At 29.7% G+C, this 15,250-nt stretch overlaps 3 protein-coding genes across 6 annotated transcripts in view; 1 reads left to right on the top strand and 2 right to left on the bottom strand.

Annotated features, from left to right (window-relative positions):
- Positions 1–2,542: 2,542 nt before the first annotated feature.
- LOC106687806 (protein Red) lies at positions 2,543–5,187 on the bottom strand. Its single transcript, XM_014431905.3, has 3 exons — positions 4,096–5,187; positions 3,808–3,979; positions 2,543–3,079 (listed from the first exon to the last, which is right to left on the bottom strand). Exons 1-3 carry the CDS (start codon positions 4,984–4,986, stop codon positions 2,691–2,693), a joined length of 1,452 nt encoding a protein of 483 aa, XP_014287391.1. The 5' UTR covers positions 4,987–5,187; the 3' UTR covers positions 2,543–2,690.
- A 412-nt stretch (positions 5,188–5,599) lies between these two features.
- LOC106687807 (spliceosome-associated protein CWC27 homolog) lies at positions 5,600–7,236 on the top strand. Its single transcript, XM_014431906.2, has one exon. It carries the CDS (start codon positions 5,762–5,764, stop codon positions 7,100–7,102), a length of 1,341 nt encoding a protein of 446 aa, XP_014287392.1. The 5' UTR covers positions 5,600–5,761; the 3' UTR covers positions 7,103–7,236.
- Positions 7,237–8,920: 1,684 nt separating this feature from the next.
- LOC106687803 (alpha-1,6-mannosyl-glycoprotein 2-beta-N-acetylglucosaminyltransferase) overlaps positions 8,921–15,250 on the bottom strand; it is a 226,440-nt gene continuing 220,110 nt past the window's right edge. For all 4 annotated transcript variants that reach the window (XM_067053366.1, XM_067053365.1, XM_067053368.1 and 1 more), the window contains one exon: positions 8,921–15,071. In XM_067053366.1, the coding sequence (XP_066909467.1) occupies positions 14,855–15,071 (217 nt within the window). In that variant the 3' untranslated portion in view covers positions 8,921–14,854. The remainder of the gene's footprint in view (positions 15,072–15,250) is intronic.

The following is a 15,250-nucleotide window of genomic DNA, read 5'->3' as shown; positions in this document are numbered from 1 at the left end:
TGTGTTCAGTGCGTAATGTTCGACTTTCAGCTTCTATAATTAGGACTTTGTGACCAGCTCCACCCGGAGGTGAAATGAGATCGTGTTTAATTTTCCGCGTAAGTGATAAATGGCAGAGAACAATGTCAGGGTGCGTCTGGTCACCTTTATAGGAGAGAAAAGTTGGTTGCTTCTGCACATTATCTACGAAATCACATTGTCCCGAATAGATAAGATCTTCAACTACATCACCTGCCTGATTATTCGTTTTATAACCTCAAACGAGTGAGCATTAACGTTTCCCATCAGTAATGAGTGTTCATCCCAGCCTTCCAAAAGATCTTCAAGAGGCAGCTTGTTTCCCGGTGGGCTATAGATAAAATAGATCTTCCTCATGCATCTCCCATTCCATACTTTGGCACGCATCACCTCTGACTTTTCTGTTGCTGTCATGGTTGTAATTATATTGATTTTAGCGACTAGATGGTTTTTAACATAAACTGCCATTCCTGAGGCCACTTGTCGTCCACGTGTTAATATTTTCATTTGGTATCCTTTTATATTTATAAAGTCTTTTTCAGTTGAAGCTCCACATTCGCAAAGACCAACAGTGACAGCTACTGCTCATTTAGCGCTAGCCAGGGGGCACGTATATCAATGATACGGACGCGAGCAGCACTACCCCCCGCCAAAAATAAATCTAAGGATTGTATATTGTGTCAATGGTGTATTAAAAATGATACCAATTATCAATCAATAAGGTGGTGGCTCTTTCTAGATAATTTTGGGGAATTAAAAAAATTAAATTCATAATTCAGTTTTTAGACAACCTCTTTTTTCTTTATTAAACTAGATATATGAGGCTTTCAGTTGTAAAGCTGGGTAACTGACTAAACGAAACTATTAAAACTTTAATAAAACGGGAATCATTAAACTTAATATCAATATTATTAAAAAAAACAATTTACTAAAGATTCTTTCAATAATTAATAAAATTAACCATTAATAAATTGGTGATGGCAAAAACTTTGATTCATGAAAAATTTCAGCTACCATGTTTTGTGACTGAACATCTCATGTTAGGATTAAGAAATCACAGTGGGTCTTCTGGAACCTGCTTGCCTTTTTTCAGTTTAGGAGGAAACTTAAAAGATTGGTGCTATCTCATAGTTGTGCCAACACATAACATTTAATATATAAATAACAATGTATGCACTTTCTGTTGCTTATGGAGTCTGGATTGTTTATTATTGAAAATTGTTGCGGAAAGACATCTTATATTCTTCTTGCAGTACTAAGTCAAGTTTAAGTGCTTCTGTTAATCAGAAAATATTGGAACTAAAGGTCAAAGATATGAATTTTGCTTAGTGGGAAAGTTTTTTTTTTTATATATATATAATGGAGATATATTTTAATGGAACAGACCCCTCAATGTTTTTAATGGTGAAAAGTATATTAGAAAGTTGAAAAAAAAATAAATGGTTCATTTTTAGTATATTAAAATATTCAATTACTCTTTGGGATGAGATATTTATATAAGCTGCTATCCGACAAATCATGAAAGCCACATGGTTAGAACTTAAGCCACCATATATCATTCTTATATAACTTAATTTTACTCCTTTAAAGACTATTCTTCATATACTTCCTTTACTTTACTGCTCTTATTTTTACATTATCATTGAAAAATCTTCTATTTTGTTTAAAATAATTTCTATTTCCTCCTGTATTTCTGTTTCGTCCATTACTTTTATCTATACGACTATTTTATCACTATTATTATTTAGCTACATGCTTATTGCTTCTGTCACACTTCTTCCTTCAAATCTACTAACTTGGTGCCTCTGATCTATTTTTAGTCCAGAAGATGGTCCACATTTTTGAGACGAAATATCGGCTTATATAATAAAAGATTTCAGAATGGTTTCTTGAATAAATAAAATGTTCAATAGTAAATGAGAGCAGAATGATAACAAACCATTTTTAAAAAATATATTTTCCATACTATTTAACATCCTCTTTAAGACAGTATATGCTTAATCCCTCAAAACACATTAAATCCAATCTTATTTTTCAAAGATTGGGTCGAGATTCAAATGGGGATGAAACTATATAGTTAAAAGGCCTACTTACGTTCAAAATATAAGTAACTGAAAAATATCTCTTTATTATATTAGATAACTAAAATTACGATCATCATGTAATATTTTATTTTACATATAAGGTAAAATAATAAAAATAAGGCGTAAAAAATAAAGTTAAAAAAAATGAAAAAGTTTATCTTACAGACCATATAGAATATTATAGAACCACTGAATAAATCTAAATTACAGTTTTGCCAATGAGTAATACAATCAAATGAACAATAATAAAATCAAAATAAATAAAATGAGGGTTGGACAGGGGGGTGTGTGTAATAATAGAAAATAGTTCTAATGCAAGTATTTATTTTTGATTTATACATTAGGATACTAAGTAAAGTATTACTCAATAATTATAATAATTTCAATGAATATATTGTACATATTTACAGATAAAGTTCCCTAATCACAAACAATATATAAATGTTTATATATTTAAATAAAAGAAAAGAAATAAACAATATTCGAAAAGCAACATTCTAAAGGTATTGAACTAAAATTAAAAATTTTCCCCATTCAAATAAGAATAGACATATAACTATTCTACTCCCTAAAGATACATTTTGTAGCTCAGTACCTAGGAATTTTGAACTGAGGAGTACCCGGTTCATCTGGACCCTTTCTCTTCTGGATAATGTTCTGGATCTTGTTCCATTCCCTATCCAGTTCGGCTCTCTCATTCTTTTCTTTGTTATGCTTTCTAGTACGTCGACCATCAGCCATTTTAACACCATACTGGAAGGCTGCTTTCGGCAGGGCTTCTTTGCTGTTCATGTATTGTGAATATTCTTCCTGAGTATCAAAATCCCATCTTCCAACTGGCCCTTTCTTGTTACCTTGATCCATTTTAGTGTAATCAACTTCATCATCAGAATCTTCTATAGCATCCTGCATTTCATCTAAGCCTGGATAACACTCAGCATAACCAGTTGGTTCAGCAGCCAAACGAGACAATATTCCTAAGAGTAAAAACAAATAAATTAGACTATATTAATAATAGAGGGGTAAAAAAATGGGGGAAACAATTACAGTTTTGATAATCTGATATATTTTACAGTGACTAAAATTTATATATGGACTAAAATATTGATATATAGGTTTCAGGGGAAAAAATAAAGTTTTACAAAACATGGGCTAGTAACTAATTTATGTTAACACTGCAGTGGGAAGAGACTTTGAACAATACAATAAAGATTGTAATTGGGGTGAAATAACATCATCATACTAATGAATTATAGCATCAATGCCTCAAACTGAAAAGGTAATTATTGAGAGAGTGGTTAAAAATAATATAAGTTATAAATGGGCCAAAATATGTTTTGTTTTAAAAACTGTGGGACATTTTGAAATTGATATGATTGGTCCTCCATAAAATTTGTTTTTCAGAGGATATTACAGAAACTAACAAGGAAGGCAGTAAAAGGAGTTAAACATAAAACTCAAATATGTTCTGTAGCATGTAAAAAACTTAATGTACTTTGACTATTTTCTGATTAATAGTCTCTAGAACTGATCCAACATATTAAGATATAAATAACAATTATTTCACACTTTGGAAACTATTTCTGATTAACTTAGGCTCAAAAACAAATTGGAAAATAATATGAGACTATGATATGGTGGGTATCATTAAATTAAATTTTAAGTTAAAAAAAACAAAACAAAAAAAACAATGAAATAATATTACCTGCAGCTCTAGATTCTTTCTTCCCAGTTGGATTAACCTTTTTACTAACTTCTCTTTGTGGGCTTTTTTCTTTCTCAGTATCTTTAAAGTAATTGGCAACTTTCTTACGATCACTGACTTTGTTAGTTGATGGTATGTAGTCCCCAGCATCAGGAAATATATTCTCTTCAACCTGTAACAATGTTTAATGGATATAAGAACTAAATGAATAGATGATAATTTGCAGAAGTATTATTATTATTTAATAATACTATTACTATTATTTAATAATTGCAGAAGTATTATTACCATTTTATCCTTCTTCTTAGATTTCTTATGGTGTCTTGGACCTTGTCTCAAATAAGACAGAATTTGAGCGAGTTTGTTAATCACAATATCATTAGTTGTAAGGGTGGTAATAGATTCAGTATTAGGGACATCAGCAATACTTCTTAATAAAGTAGTAGGTATATCACTATCAGCCATGTCATCATTCAACTCTACAACATAAGCCATACGACCAGGAGCAAACAGAGGATTTCTATGAATTTCCTTTCCACCCATAACTACTTTATAAACATTCCTACCTAGACGAGTTTTAAAAACCATCTCTTCTTCTTCTTTATTTTTCTTTTCCTTTTTGGGTTTTGCAACTAGTTTTTCCATTTCCTGTTCTTGCTCCTGTTCTTTCATTTGAATTTCACTTCTAACTTTTTGTAACAGAGCGTAATCTAAACCTTTTACCAAGTGAGTATGTTCCATATCGCCACCCAAAAATTTTGATTCCTGAATCATTTGCCTCCTTCTTTCTGCGGCATCAATACCAGATTTAATATCAGGAGCTACAGCTCTATATCCACTAGATGTGGACATGGGATCATCAACTTGATAATCTGCATTGGCTCCTTCTCTTCGTTCTCTAGCTCTATCTCTGTATTTTTCTGCAAGTTCTGCCAATTTGTTTTCTTCTTGCTTCTTGAGTTTAGCATAGTAGATTTTCTTTTTTCTTCTCCTTTCTCCACGGTCATCTTCTACTACAGTAGTTGGAGTTTTCTTATCAAGATTTTCAGAAGTTGGGGTATGTGTTGTTGAAACAGGAGTAGCTGGAGGGGCAGACCTTGGGGTCATCAACAAACGACGAAAGTCGTCGTTTGTCAATCTCTGTGACCTATCATCATCTGTGTGCTCAAACTCAGGCATTTCGAAACAATTAGTAAACTGATATAATAATTTGCACTAAAGTTATTTAGAGAATAAAATCAATCAGGAATCACTCCACAAAAGAATCGCAGAAAAGCTTATGAAACACTAAATTAACATAGCAGGATGCTACCAGCAACCATTCCGTCGATAAAACCTTTTATTGTTATACAGAATAGCTGAAGCCTCCCCCTGACAACACTTAAAACATTGAAATATGTAAACACTCGTCACTAACTCACGTGTCACTACTTGCTACAAAAATATGCATTATGGGCGCATGCGCAAAAGCAACAGTTCCGGGTGCAGAAGCTCTCGTCTCGTAACAGGTTTGATATTTGTTAACCGTTATTCTCGGTGTGTAAATGTTATTATACTAACGGAAGTGATATAAATAGTAACGTTTCCTTACTTCATAAGGACTAAAATGTCAGATGATGTCATAACACTGGATTAATCCCAGTGGAGTTAATAATTTTAACACGCTGAGAATAACGGTTACAAAATATCAAACCTTTAACGAGAAAAGAGGTTCCGCGCCTGGAACTGTTTCCATTTGCGCATGCGCCAATAATGTGCATTTTTGGGAGGACTATTGTGACTCTTGACACTAGACACTTTGTTTACAAGCGAAGGTTATTAAGTTAGTGCTTCCCACTGCTCTTTATTATGTGACTTTTATTATTTTCACTGATTTGAATTATCTGAGCTTTCGCTTTTGTCAAATAATTTTCGTGTTGCTTTAAATGATTTAGTTAGTAATCATATATATGAAATGAGTAACATTTATATTCAGGAGCCTCCTACCAATGGAAAGGTACTACTGAAGACAACTGTTGGTGATATTGATGTAGAACTTTGGTCCAAAGAAGCACCCCTAGCTTGCAGGAATTTCGTTCAATTGTGCCTAGAAGGGTATTATGATGACACCATATTTCATCGAGTTGTTAAAGGATTTATTGCTCAAGGTGGAGACCCAACAGGAACTGGTATGGGTGGTGAATCCATTTATGGAGAACCCTTCAAAGATGAAATCCATTCTAGGCTTAGGTTTAATAGGAGAGGATTGGTTGCGATGGCCAATGCTGGAAAAAATGACAATGGATCCCAGTTTTTCTTTACACTTGGTGATGCACCTGAACTCCAAAAAAAGCATACTATCTTTGGAAAAGTTGCCGGTAAAACAATTTATAATATGATAAAATTGGAAGATGGAGAAATAGGTGAAGATGATAGGCCAGTTTATCCTAATAACATTATCAGTACTGAGATTTTAAATAACCCATTTCCAGATATTATCCCTAGGGAATCAAAGCCAAAAAAGATCTCTGAAAATGACGGAGGTAAGAAGGCTGTAAAGGCTAAAGCTGTGAAAGATTTCAAATTATTATCTTTTGGAGAGGAAGCAGAAGATGACGAAGAAGAAATCCATAAAATAAATAAAAATTTTGTTGGTAAAACCAAGCATGTACCTGGTTTGGAGGTATTAGAAGATTCAGTGTCCGAGAACATCAAACGTAAATATGATGAAAGTGAATCAGACAATGAAGACTCTTCAATAAAGCATGCTAAAATTGATCAAGACCAAGATAGTCAAAATGACACCAAAGAAATTATTTCAATGGCTGAAAAAATTCGTAAAAAATTGAACCCATCAGGTAAAATGATACCTGATGATAAAGAAAGTTCTTCCAAATTATCTTGGGATGAAAAAGATAAATCACCTCCACCTAAGGTTAAAAATAATTTAATGATAGATGAATACAATAAAGAAAAAGACAAATACAGTGAAATGAAAAAGAAATTGCCCAAAAAAGGTAATTCTAGAGAAAAGCAAACACTTGAAATGCTTATGAAATTCAGGCAAAAAATCAACAAACTGCAGGTGAATAGCGAAGATTATGAGACAGATCCCAAAAGTAGTGATAAAGAAACTGATGGTAAAGACTGGCTCACTCATTCTTTGAAATGTGAAGATAAGGTAACTTTAGCCAAAGATGCTAATGTTAAAGGTGATGATTGGTTTGAAATTACCGATCCACGCAACACATTAAACAAGAGGCGTCGAGAAAATTCAAAATTCTCAAAAGTAAGGATCAAAGAAGAATTAAAGTAATATTTTAAAAATCAATTTTTTTTTTTGTAAATATGTAAACAGTCATACTTTTATAAACATAAGCTATAAAAAAAAAACTACAAAATGTATATATCAGTTTTTCAAATTAATAAATATGATTTTCAGAATGATAATGTAGGAAGTGTAATATTGAGTTAATTCCTGTATCTGTGTCCTATCATCTGTTTCACTTGTTCTTAAAATCCTTATTAGTGTCTTTGTGACTATTTTTTAAAATTTTACATTGATATACAAATTTTGTGTTATATTTAGAGCAATTTTACTTGTCGAGTATGTTTAATGTTGTTCGACACATAAGCTCAAAATCATAAAAATGGTCCGAGGAAAAACAACAATTAAAAAACGTCAGCTATTTATCAAGAGCTAATGTTTTGATTCATATTCCAGGTCTTCACCAAGGCTAAAAGAGTAAATTAGAGAGCAGGTGAAACTAATGTAGGAGTAAAAAAGTGACATCATAACACTAATTCTAAAGTCTAAGAACATATGTTTTACACATATTATACTTTTTTTTTGTTATTTCATAGTGTTACAGCTGCTGAGTACAGTGTAATTAATTGAGCACTCTATGGGCAATAGCATAAGTTATAAATCTTATCTTCAACCATTAAAACTTCAGGCACAAAGTTGTCCCAGATGGAACAGAGATTGAATTTATTATCTGAAGTAATTTGTTTCTAATGTTATCAACATAGTTTAAATAAAATAATTTGTTTCCAATTGAGTTTTCAAAACAATCTATATTTCTTTACAAGTCCAACGCTTTGGCCATTCTCAAGGACAATTTTAAATACAAATTTAGAACCACAATAATTTTAAAAAACTTTATGTAGGCTATTCTGCCTAGGTCAATAGGTCAAAAAAGCCCTGGGCATGATAGACTGCATAAAGTTTTTAAAATTGATATGGTACGAAATTTGTATTTAAAATTATTCTTGAGGATGGCCGCGTTGGCCGAAATGTTGTACTTATAAATAAATATAGATTGTTTTGAGACTTAAATTGGATTAAATTTATTTTATTTAAACAATAATAATCTGTTTCAAGAAAGTGTAAAGATAATATATTTAAGTTATCAGTATAATTCACTATTATCATCACATCACCTTGCACAACTGTTGGTCTAGTAGCAATACTTCCTCACAAAGTACTGTACCCCTAACCCTTCATGGGTTGTTGCAGTACACATTTAATTTAATTTAACTATGACAAATATAACTGTGGTCTCTCAGAGAAGAAAGAGTTTTAGATACTTTTGATTATAAAATTGTTGATATTTATTAAACTAACTTGTTTTTCCATTAGAGAGGTGCTTCACTAAGCTTGATATCACATTTTTTTTCTTATCTTGACGAAATAGGAAGAGAAAGTATTTGCACTGAAATGCATCATTTTTGTGTTATTCATTGTATACCTTTTTTAATGCTACACAATACAAATTTTGTTCACTATAATTTATTTTTTTTTTTTTTTTTTTTTTCGGCCAAGACTCCCATTGGAGTCCTATACTGCCTAACCATGGTTGAAGGTCGAAGTTCTTCATTTTGTGGGACCACCACTCAATGAAAAAAGTCAACGTCCCAGGCCGAATTTGAACCGGCACCGCCAATAGACATCAAATTGGTAAGACTGAGTCTTAACCACTGAGCTATGGGCGGCCCAAAAAGTGATTCTTATCATTTTTTAAAAAAATAAGGAGTAATTACTAGCAAATATAATTGAATATCTGCATTAAAAAAATATATAAAAATATTATCAAAAAAAAACAAATAAAAAGGAGACAAAGTAAACAACAAATTGTAATAAATATCTCTATATTTAAGTTAGCTGTGTCTTACAAAAACACAAAGTCTTTCAATATGTTTTTTCATGTTGTGTATTTAGGAATTCTTTTTCTTTATACATCATTTTATTATACAATTTTTTCTTAAGAGTAAGCATAGCCACGGACCACCCGACATAATTAAACGTAATATGGTCACATAGAATTTTTACACAGCCAATAACAATATGCCAACATTTTATTTTACAGAATATAATAGATAAATACAATTGTTAACAAAACTATTTGACTAGAAACATCATTGTCTTATGCATTTTATCTAAAACCTTTTACAATATCTTAATCATAAATTTAACCTTAAATTTTAAACTTTTTTATGTGTGAAGAGTGTTTTAAAATGACTTTATTTATTATTGTTATTACTAGCATATTTTTTTTTTCATGCATGATTATAAATACAAATTATTGCTGCAGATACCACCATATTTCAATGAAAAATTAAAGATGACATAGGAATTTAGAAAAAGTTTCTCATTGGTAATAGTTTTTTTTTTTATAGTCTTAAATAACCGTAAAATAATTTAACAGCTTTTACTTCATTGATGAGGTAATTTTAAAGTAGCTTTTAGAGGACTGAAAAAAATATCAAAATCATTTTTAAAAAATTTTAAATCATTTTCGTTATTTAAGACAATGAAAGGAAAACTAAATTGCTAAACATCTCATACATCTAGAATGAAAGTGGCACAATTTTAAATTTCCAAGATCATAAATTTTAATGTTTTGATCACTATTGTCCTGAAGTGAAAACTTAAATATCATACCCCAAACCAACGGATAAAATAGATATTCTACCAGTGTGAATTACCATAAACATCCTGTGTTGTTCTATATAGAACTAAGCTAGTGTCTAAAGTTTGTTCTTACAAAAAAAAAAATACTTTTTTTAGTTGTGCCCCTTTCATTCTGTATGAGTGATATTTATTACAGTACTTCAAAGAAGCTAAGATTTCTTTAAACTACTAAAAATTTAATCTTTTTACCAATAATTACCATACATATATTATTGCAATATAAAAAGAATTTGTTAACTGAGGAAACAAGATTGCATTAAAATTAAGATTTAATGATTATCTTTTTTTTTATACAAAGGAACTGTTTGTATTCATAAATGTACTAAATAATGTTTTTCTCGCAGCTTTGTAACTTTAGTGTTTCAATAAAATTTAAAACTATGCAAATTAATAAGTGCAATAATTATATCATTTTTTATATAATATAAAACTGCGCTTTGGCAAGTTTAAAATAAATATATTGAATATAAACACCTATTTAAGATTCAACTAAAATTTAAGATTATAAATATGATTTAGTTTTAAAACAACTGTTGACAGCGTAATCAATTATTTACATAACACAAGATAAATAGTTACTTACATAATATACATCATAAATATTGCATAATATACATTTATTACATATTCTAGACTACCACTGTGGTATAAATAATCTATATAGTATCCATTCATGTTCAGAATAATATTTTTACTAAAGAAATAAAAATTTATGGAATTAGTAACCAAAAATAAACAACCGAAACTCATTATTTCCTTAATCTGTGATTCTAATATTACCATTGTAATATGAAATTATCACATATTTATAAATTACAATAAAGTTGTGTGTATATATACATAATGTTTTTTTTATGACAACAATAAATTAGTCATGACTTCACAAATATTTGTCTGAAGATATATAACCAATACAATCACAAATGTTTTAAAGTTTAAATTTGTAACCACTAAGTGATTCATTTCTGACTTATTTTGGTTACTTCAATTAAAACTGAAAGTACAAAATAACAAAGTGAACTGTTTTATGTGAAACTCATCTTTATCTTTATGGCATTGACAGTTGTCTTAGGAAAATCAATAATAGTGACCAGTGTAAATGATTAAAAGATAAGTTAAGAGAAATTATCATTATATACTTTGCTATCATCATTTACTTTTGCTAAAGCTTTTTTACACCTCCTTGACATATTTATTAAACTGTATTTTGAATGGGCAAAACAATAAAATAATGTTAATTTACTAATTTCCATTAAGTAACGATGTGATTTCAGAAAGTTCAAGATGTTTTTTAGATATTCAGGAAATTATTTTAAAGGTCCATTTTATATTAAAGTAAATACTTAAGCAATGTTGCTGAACCACTTCTACCCTTTCCAACTCCATCACAGAAAAGAGACGTGATGGGCGTGTGGGTTGGGGCACAGGTCCCAGTGCGCTCGGTTCGGTACGTTGTGGGTTTGATTCCCACCTGTGGCAGTTAACATTGATTTTTCAGTGGCCCTGAAGAATGAATCTCGACACTCCCGCCTTGGTTAGTTCGTGGCGGCAACTCAGGTAGCCACCAGGGGTTGGCAAAAAGGACCACTAGGCCCACTTGTCGAACTTGTCCCCCCCCCCACCAAATACCAGTACCAGTACCAGTTTCATCACAGAAATACCTAAACAATAATGCTGAACCCCCATGGTAAAAATCTTTAAGCAATGGTGTTGAACCCCATGGAAGTAATCCTAGAGCAATGGTGCTGAACCCCGATGGTAAAAATCCTTAAGTAATGATGCTGTACCCAAAAGCAATGATCCTGAACCCCCAAACTACAAATCCTTGAACTATAATGCTGAACCCTCCCCCAATATTACTAATCCATAAATTCCAATTTTTCATCATTTATTATTTTTTTTAACAAAACAATATTTGAAGAACTTTCAATTCATTAGTTAATTATGCAGTTTAAATTCTATTGTTAAATCCACTCCAAGACAAACTCGTTAAAGTTAACTTAATTTTTTGATGAATGAAAAATTAATTCTTTTTTAGTGCTTCATACGGAACAATTATCAAAAGTGAACCTAGACAACCTCTTATATATTTCATGATCCTAATACTATATACTCATGGTAGTACCATCAAATAAATAGAAAGATAATCTCAAAATGGGTTTCAAAAAGTAAATAAATGATAGTGTTACAAAAATATATATCCAGTAATCTTTTAATGTTTTTTCTTTATATTAATTGCCAGTTAATAGCTTTGAAAAAAAAAAAAAAAAAAATGATACCACTTCAAAAGTAAAAAAATACATGTCTTGAGCACTGTCCTATTTTTTAAATTTGTCATGCTTAGTGAAATTTTTACTTTAATTATAATCTAGACAAATTTTAAAACCCTGTAATGATGAAAACAGCAGTGTGGAATGCCACCTTCAGGAAGACCTGTTTTCTAATCAAAAGTGAACTATCAATCAATTTATGAAAATATTAATTTTCTTATAAAGTAAAATTTATCAGCTTTGTGCTTTTTTTTTTGTTTTTTGTTTCAGATTTTTTTAATACCTAGAATTGATTATTTTAAAACTACCAAATATGAAAATACAAAACTCTCATAAAAGCTTTATATAATGAATTGCTTAGTTTTCATTTGCTTGTTTGTTAAGTTCTATTAATCTGCCCAATATATGAATTTTTAGTAATGTTTAACTAATAATATAATTTTTAAGTAATCCTGAACAATCTAACAGTGGGTTAATCAACGTATTAAAAAGCATCAAAATATTAATTTTGAATTTCATTTATCTGAATTTATGACTTGTTTTAATTAACTCATCTTTTCCTCAATCAAATCTAAGTAAAATCGTAACTTATTTTTACTACAATAGTTCATGTCAATCGATTAAAGATATCTGTAACTTCTAATTTAATCGATACCAAGCATTTGCATTAACATTTTTCAACAATATTTTAAAAATTTTAAAACCTATAGATTTTTCTTTTAATCAAACAATTTTTGATGAATTTTAGCTGTTTTACCAGCAGTATTCATTAAAACTATTCTTAAAATTTAACAAATGCCTCTGAGGATAACCCTTAATTAGTCATTCTGAATGTAAAACTATTCTAAGAATCAAGAGGGTGATTTAGTCAATAAAATCTATTTATCAATTTATTAAATTCCCTAATTAATTTATGATGGGTTAAATTATTCTAAGAATAATTCAGTCATAAATTCGCAGAATTCACTTACTTTTTTTCCCTCCTTGAGGTTATTCTGTCAATTTTTTTTTTATTTTAATTTTTAACACCTCTAAATGTTCATATACCTGTAAAATAAAGGCTATAAATCTGAGAAATAACAGCCTGGACCAGTTAAAAAAAAAAAAAAAAAAAACCTTACTAGAGGCTATGGCCTGATGAATCATACTCTAAAATCATTTCACCTGAGACACTAAAAAAAGTAAAAAAAAATTTTAAATTTTTACTTTAAATCTTAAATTTGAACTTTTGACAAAATTAGCAATACATATCGAGTTCAGACAATAGGTACTGATTTTATTTCAATCAGAGGGTTATCTAAATCCTATAGGCCTTTGTTTAATTTATATTTTTTTTCAAAATTTTTTAACATTTATACAATTAATGCAAGGCAATATTTTTTAAACACACTATAGTTATAATGTATTGTGACAATAATGAAGCCAAATAATATTTTTTCATTTTACTACAAATCATTTAGAGTAAATAAAAATACAATTATGGTAACCCTTCAAATCCCAAGTGAGGTTGTTTATGAACCCATGTCCAAATTTCGGTTACATAAACCTGACCAAACTAAAGCTATACTCGTAAGCGACTAAGGAATTCATCAATTAACAAACTGCGACCTGTCAGTAGGTCACAGAATAATATATGAGTAAAATCCTTTTGAAATTACATGTGTAATTAAATGCAAACATTCATTCAGAAAAAACAATGGAAACCATGAAGAGTTAAAATCGCCTGGTATTACTAATTAGTGTTCAAATATTTCATTAGTATTTAATAATTATTGTTATTCAGTCATAAAACATGGTAACTGGAAAATGAAAATTTTTAAAATGTTAAAATCTTTATTAATTATGATGTTTTACATTCCAATAGAAGTCATTTCTCATAACTTAATGTCAACATTATTTTCTTAAGAAAACAAATTTCCCTAATATTCTTTAAATAATTTATTAAATCAGCCTTAAAAAAGCTAGTGATACCAAAAACTTCAATTCCTAAAATAATTCAGTTACCTTATTTTATGACCAAATGCCTCAATCTGAATACTTTTAATTTATTTATTATTATTTTTTTATTTTTTTTATTTTTTTTTATCCCTATACTTCTTTTCCCACACATTCTTAAACTATGCAACAAAAATTATTTGTGATTGTTACAAGGAAATATTTAGAAAAGGAAAACAGAGACAAAACTATTGTCTGAACTACCAGTAAATGCTTAATCTTTAAACATTTTTTGTTTTTTTACATCAGAATTTATGAGACCCTATTCTAGTGAATAAGTATTAAAAAAAATATTTATATATCACTTACTATTTTTTTTTATTATTATTTGAGAATTACTTATTTATGAACATTAAATTAGTTCGGATCAATCAAGTCTTAATATACAGCAGAAATCTGCAAAATATCAGTATAATCCTATACTCTGAGGATAACATCCTATTCTCTGTGAATACCATCTAATTCTCATTGTAACTTTTTTAGCTGTTATTCAGAAGTTGACAGTAAAACATAGGGAAGTTCTAAAATAAAAACTTTTTAATATTACTTCTCTCATTAAGTGATTGATTTCCATATTCACTTTAGTTATTAACCAAAGACCTGGGTATTCAAATAAAATCCAAATAAGTTACAATGTACAATGAAAAGTGAGTACTTTTCCAGAACTCCTTATTGAACAGAACTATTTCTAAATAGCAAAAGATTCAGATAAGGAGTATTCTAAATAGCATTTTCATTTCCATATCACAAAAAGTAGTTTTGCTAACAATAGCGAGTAATAATGAGACAGATGAACTTATATGGGAAAGTAAGAGACAACAAGTAATGGTTATCTAGTCGGAAAACTCATGTTCATACAGAGTTGGTGATCTCGTATATCTCCCCAACCACCATTTCCTTTCCTCAGCTTGTTCTTCTTTGCAATTGTAGTGAAAGTAAGGGTTAGGTGTTTAGGATAAAGGTAGCTTTTAGCATTAGCAAGGACTTTCTGCACTTTGGAAATTACAGCTGTACTTTCACAATTAGCTTTTTTATGGTGAACTCCACTGAAAAAAAACAAACTCTTTATAGAAGATATTAGATTTATAGTAACAAATCAGCTGTATACAGAAATTTTTTGGCTGCTCAAGTATATTTATTTCTAATGTTTATGATTATAATATCTAAAAAATATATACTAAACAATATCTATAAAAGTGTTTTGCACATCTTAATGTGTGTATCA

Source organism: Halyomorpha halys, unplaced genomic scaffold, assembly GCF_000696795.3.
Source record: "Halyomorpha halys isolate HHAL.00 unplaced genomic scaffold, Hhal_1.1 Scaffold1014.1, whole genome shotgun sequence".
Taxonomy (NCBI): domain Eukaryota; kingdom Metazoa; phylum Arthropoda; class Insecta; order Hemiptera; family Pentatomidae; genus Halyomorpha; species Halyomorpha halys.
The sequence above is the reverse complement of the archived record's forward strand: the minus strand, read 5'-3'. Positions and strand labels throughout refer to the sequence as shown.